The 6,514-nt window shown below is 35.2% G+C and overlaps 1 protein-coding gene across 1 annotated transcript; it reads left to right on the top strand.

Annotated features, from left to right (window-relative positions):
- Positions 1–628: 628 nt before the first annotated feature.
- On the top strand, positions 629–4,333 carry LOC135439645 (aminopeptidase N-like). Its single transcript, XM_064698394.1, has 5 exons — positions 629–740; positions 1,111–1,160; positions 3,221–3,366; positions 3,425–3,575; positions 3,635–4,333. The coding sequence occupies exons 1-5, from the start codon at positions 629–631 to the stop codon at positions 4,331–4,333; spliced, it is 1,158 nt and encodes a 385-aa protein (XP_064554464.1).
- Positions 4,334–6,514: the final 2,181 nt, after the last annotated feature.

The following is a 6,514-nucleotide window of genomic DNA, read 5'->3' as shown; positions in this document are numbered from 1 at the left end:
TTTTTATTTTCTTTATGACATGAGAGCCTTCCGCTTTATACTGATCATTAGTGAACACAAATTATCAAAATTATCAGTTCAACATATTTTTTTTCTTTTGCCTTGTTTTGCTCATTCTATTTGTAAACAATTGCTAGACTTCAGTAAACTTTGTAATCACCTGAAGTCTAACGTGGATTCTCCTTTTATATGATATTCTTTTCTTGAGCATATTAATCTAAGCAAATGTTAACATCTTAGTTTTTCTTTAATTACTACATCACATTTAATTAGTACTATGGTTTGTATTTTCCTGTCCCTTTCTCTGTCTGGGAAGCCGAGATATGAACCAGCAAGGAGTGGTTGACAGAGTCGAAAGCCTTACTGAAATCAGTGTAGTTGACGTCAGTCTGCAACCTTTTCTTAAACCCATCAATTACAAGCGAAGTAAACTCAAGAAGGTTAGTGGTTGTAGATCTGCGCTTTACGAACCCATGTTGTTAAGGTGAAATGATAGAACTACATAAATGTTGCAGTTGAGATGTTATTATTCTCTCAAAAGCTTTAGGTATAGCGGATAATTTGGAAATACCTTTATAGTTTTTTGACATCTGACTTACTCCCTTTCTTATGGAGAGGGACCGACCAAATGGTCGGAAAAGATGAAGTGTTTACGGACAATTCAAAAAGTTTTAACACTGGTTTACAAATTGCTGCAGCACAGTACCTGAGCACACAAGCAGGAACACCATCAGGGCCCGGTAAGTTAACCGGCTTGATAGTGTTAAGGTCGCTGAGAAGCGAACTTTCCGTAATAATGGGATTTAAGAAGCAGGTTGACTTCTGTTACTGATAAGGATAAGGCTGATTTTTATTATACCTAGATGCGCTGTCATCTGCAAACTTAACCGAAGAAGGCAAAATAGATGTCTTTCGTTTAGAATTGACAAAGTTAAAAAATTGCTTAGGCTTATGAGAGTATTGGAGGCGACAACGGAGAAGGTAATCCTTATAACAGATAGAATTTTGGGTAGAAAAGTTTGATCGGGCATAGCAGGAGAAATCAGAGTGATTTCCCGATTTCTTGAACTTTTTATAACACCTCGACTTCTAATTTTTTAATCTCATAAGTTCACTTGAGAACCAGGGAGGCCTATCAGACATCAAAAAACCAGTACAAGGTACCATAAAATAGTTTAATGGCAACATCAATGTCTGCACAATTGCACAGTTGCGACCAGTCGGCTTGCAGAATAAGATCATTCAGTTTATGAAAATCTGCCTTTCGAAAACAACGGACACATTCAGCTAATTCCGATTCCTCGGGCTGGTAGATCAATGACCATATCCAAAGTTGGATGAAAAGGGTCTTCAGGAAGCGTAAGCGGATTTATCCTGTGCACAACACTGTCGAACGAATCCAACACGAAAATTAGATCAAGAGATCTGTTTCTTGAATTTCGCACACGATTAACCTGCCGTAAGGACATTTCATGAAGACCATCAATAAATTCGTTTGACGAGGACGACAACAGAAAGTTTGAGTCTGATGGCGATGACCGATCGACATCTGGGAGATTAAAGTCCCAAAGAACTACAAAAAGGTCCCTATCAGAAAGTAAGGAGGCGATAGATTTAATAGCATTAAGATGGGTTTGATAAATTGACAAGTTAGATAGAGGGGGTACATATGAACATGAAATAAAGATAGAAAAACTTCCAAATACAACTCTCACAGCCACCAACTCAATTTTTGAGATGGGAAGTTGAATGCGTTCCGATGGAAGAGCAGACTCGACAGCTATGAGTACTCCTCCTCCGATACGGGAAGCTCGATCACGTCTGTGAGTGGTGTATTTATAGAAAAAATGTAAAAGCGATAATTTGAAAATTAAAAGCAAGAGAATCTAAATACAGGTTAACTAGTTTAGATTTAAGACCTCTAACATTCTGGTAGGCAAGCTCGAAAAAAGAATTTAGTTTTTTGACGCAGCAACTAAAGTTGAAGGAGAGCTATTGCGGGTTTTTTTTGGCAGACTGCAACTAATTTGGAATTTAAAACCGAAGAGTAGCTCCCATATAAACATTTGTTCAAGTTATATATATTATATATTATATTTTCCTTTATAAAAAAGGGCCATTTCTTCTGAATGTGGATAGGGAGGGAAAATAAAGGCATACAATAACAGTCTGTTAAAAGAATGAATATTTGAGTGTGAATAGGTAAACATATTCTGCTTTTATATAATTATGTTCTGACTTTAAAGCTCATAATCATGTTTAATCCCGTAAAAAAGTGAAATCGGAACTATTGGATTTCGGCAATTAAAAATTAATATCAATTTTTGGTACGCTATTGAAATTAAAAATTTAACTACTCGTGTATGCAACGCCTGAACCCATTGAAAATGGGTAAAAAGGGTATAATGTTTTTGTGCAAATGTATGTAACAGGCAAAAGGAAGCATCTCCAACCCTATAAAGTACATATATTATTGATCAACATCAATAGCCGAGTCGATCTTGCCATGTCTGTCTGTCTGTCCGTCCGTCCGGACGGTTTCATTTTCATTTTATTTTATACCTATCGCCACCTCCCCGCTACCACCATAAAGCCATAAATCAAGTTAATTATCTAACTTGTATTGCCCATCAATTTAAGCCACAATTTATATGTAATTGACTTTTTGAGTATACACAAATATTCTTTATTCTATTCTACAATAAGATGTATTGTCGAAAATTTCATCAAGATCGGTTAAGAAACACAGAAATGATTAAAGAAAGCGTGTTTTGACTTTTCTCCTAACAGCGGCAGCAAGCGCAAATTCCAAGACTTTCTGTATACATGTACACACACACATTCATGCGCGTCTGCTTTGAATTCTATCAACAGCATTGCAATTGAGATTGTATTGTTTTCTGTGCTGTTATTTTAATTGGTTTTTTCTCTCATTAAAACTCAATTATTGGTGTGGCTCTTGAGTAGAGGCGGCGGCAAGTGGTGCGGTTAGTTGTGAGTTCGAACCCTGCCAAGGGAACAATATTTCTTTTTATGTTAATTTTTCTTTTTTACTACTAAAGTAAACAAGCGCGTAGCACGAGCTGCATTTGGTGTTGGAAGAAGAGGGTTCAGGGAATCTCTAGTCGGGAGCTCCCGACTAGAACCTCTTACTTGTTTATATATCCACTGTACACCCGTCTACAAAATTTGTACATGTTTTATTTTACGTTTATTTTAGGAAACTTATAAAAAAACTATACTTGCCTATAAAACTATTCAAAATTATTTTGGAATATCTGTACCTATTTCTAAAATTGATGTGGTTATCATACCTGAGCTACCAATAGTGCGTCCCGTGGATAATTGGGGTTTGTTGTTGTTTAGGTAAGATTCATTTTAAGCATCGAAATGCTAATTTTTTTAAATAATCATATTTCAACAGAGAAAGCGTTATTATACAAAATCGTTATTATGACATAGCTCAGGAGCTTATATATCAATGGCTTGGTTCGTGGGTGACTCCTGAATGGTGGACTGACGCTCATCTTAATAAAGCGCTGGCAAGTTTTTTGGCATCAGAAACTGTTATAAAGGTAAGTTATTATGTTTACTTAAATAAAGGTTAGGCATTTTAAATAAACTAAGTCTACAGTTAGATGGAGGAGTCGAGTTTAATGGCAAATATCCAATGACTACCCTTTATTCGTTATACTATGAATTCAGTAAAAGATATCCACATTCACGTATTACTGCAATGAAGCAAGAGACAATTTCTTACAAAACTGAGCTTGTTATACGCATGCTTAACTTTACCTTGGGTAAAGACACGTTTCAAAAAGGATTAAAAAAGTTTATTGAAGATTATCAGTATAAAACATTTGTTGGAGATGATCTTTGGAGTGTGTTAACGTCGCAGGCGCTAAAGGATGGAACGCTAAAAAGCCAATACAGACTAACTGATATTGTCGGTACATGGCTTGCAAATCATCGCCTACCAGTCATTACTGTCCACCGGGATTATGAAACTAGTACTGCGACTATAAAACAAAAAGTGTATCTCAGAGAAAGACCACATGATGTACCAGAGCAAGACAAAATGCTTTGGTGGATTCCAATTATTATTAATCGACAAGATGCCCTTAATTTCTCTAATAGCAGTCCTTATGTGTGGATGGAAAAGTCTCAGCAAATAAATATTAATAATATGCCAGGAAATGATAAATTTATTATTATAAACCAAGAAGAAATAGGTCCATTTCCTGTTAATTACGACGAAGAAAATTGGAAAATGCTCTCAACATTTTTGCAAACTGAAGTTGGACGCACCGTAGTACCAACATATACGAGGTAAGCTTTAAGAGAAATCATTTACGTAAGTATTATTAAGTAAACTATCTGCACTAAGTAACATAAATATACCTACTTTCTTAGATTTTTTGAATAATGTGATGAGATTTTTATTTTTTTAAACCCTGAACCCATTAAAAATGGGTGAATAGGGTATAATGTTTTTGTGCAAATGTATGTAACAGGCAGAAGGAAGCATCTCCTACCCCATAACGTATATACATATATTCTGGATCAGCATCAACAGCCGAGTACCCGCGCAGATCGAGTTTGTTTCCGTTATTGCATAACTTGCCCCGTTTCCAAGTAATCAATATAAAACCATATCGAAATCCTGTTTTTGTGCCATTTTGGTAAATAATATGAGGTAAATAGAGTCGCCAAACTTAACATGTAGCTTCTAGAATAGTATATATATAAAAGTATCTTTCATTTTATAGCTATCGCCACCTCCCCTGTACGACCACAAAGCTATAAATCAAGTTAAAAAACCAACTTGTATTGCCCACTAATTTAAGCCACAATTAATGCAATTGATAATACAATTGAGAATACACAAATATGCTATATTCAATTCTACAATAAGATGAACAGTCGAAAATTTCATTAAGATCTGTTAAGAAATACAAAAGTTATGTTCCCACGTGTTAGCATCACCTAGCGCAAATTCCAAGAATATCTGTAAACATGTACACACACACATTAATGCGCGATAATATTGTTTTCTGTGCTGCTATTTTAATTGGTGTTTTTCTCATTAAAACTCAATTATTGGTGTGGCTCTTGAGTAGAGGCGAGTTTGAACCCTGAAAAGGGAACAATTTTTTTTTTCCATTTTAATTTTTCTTGATTACTACTAAAGTAAACGAGCGCGTTGCGCGAGCTGCATTTGGTGTTGGAAGAAGAGGGTTCAGGGTATCCCCTAGCAGGGAGCTCCCGACTATAACCTCTTACATGTTTTTATACCCTTGCAGACGGTATTATAATTTTGTCGTGAAATGTGTAACGCATAGAAGGAGACATCTCCGACCCCATAAAGTATATATATTCTTGATCAGTATCAACAGCCAAGTTGATATAGCCATGTCCGTCTGTCTGTTTCTATGCGAACTAGTCTCTCAGTTTTAAAGCTATCTTTATAAAACTTTGCAGAATTCCCTCTTTCTGTTGCACGCAGTTCATATGTCAAAACCAGCTGGATCGGACCACTATATCATATAGTTGCCATAGGAACGATCGGTCGAAAAGTAGGTTCTTGTATGAAAAACATTTTTGTTTATAAAGTTATCTTGGCTAAACTTGGTATTTATTAGTTTTACTACGCTCCCCATATATATACAAAATCCTATTAAGATCGGACAACTATATCATATAGCTGCCATAGGAACGATCGGTCGAAAATTATGCTGTTGTATGGAATTTTTTTTGTTTTTCAAGATATCTTGACCAAACTCGGCATTTATTAGTTTTACTATGCTCCCTCCACTTATGAAAAATCTTATTCCCATCGGGCTACTATATCATATAGCTGCCATAGGAACGATCGGTAGAAAATTAAGTTGTTGTATGGAAACCTGTATTGTTTTTCAAGATTCTTAACCATACTCGGCATTAACTATTTTCCCTGTGCTTCTTAGATACGGGCAAAGCACTATGAGCATTTTGAAAAGGTTGGGTCTGCAAGGGTATTAAATCTCCGGCGTGCCGAAGATAGCACTTCTTTCTCGTTTAATTTAAAAACTGTGTTTTCTTTCAAGAAGTATATATGCATTTCTCATCATAGCACGAGAATCTCATTACCAATTTTGAAAGGCTTTACAGTTCCGGAAAGCTTATGAATCTATTAATCATTCATATACAGTTATTCACTTAGATATGACTATTCCATGCATATAAGTATTTTTGAATTAAGAAAATCATGATGTTATGGTTATTTAATGATTTTTTAGTTCAAAATTACAGAAAAACTGCGAAAAAATAATTGTTTACCCTTACTCTCAATTACATAATTCTTATGTCTGACTTTAATTTAAGCTACTATCGATATACATATATATATTCTTACCATGAATTGCGATCTCTAGCTTCTCTTTATGATGAAAAAGCTTAGCACACGACTTGTGAAATTACTTAAGTAAAATAAAGAAGAATTAAGAACACAAAAGTGGTGTCAGAAGTGGTCAAA

Source organism: Drosophila montana, unplaced genomic scaffold, assembly GCF_035044405.1.
Source record: "Drosophila montana isolate Dmon_TW-CO22-7 unplaced genomic scaffold, ASM3504440v1 contig_690_1, whole genome shotgun sequence".
Classification (NCBI taxonomy): Eukaryota; Metazoa; Arthropoda; class Insecta; order Diptera; family Drosophilidae; genus Drosophila; species Drosophila montana.
Note: the sequence above shows the minus strand (reverse complement) of the source record. Positions and strands in the feature narration are given on the sequence as shown.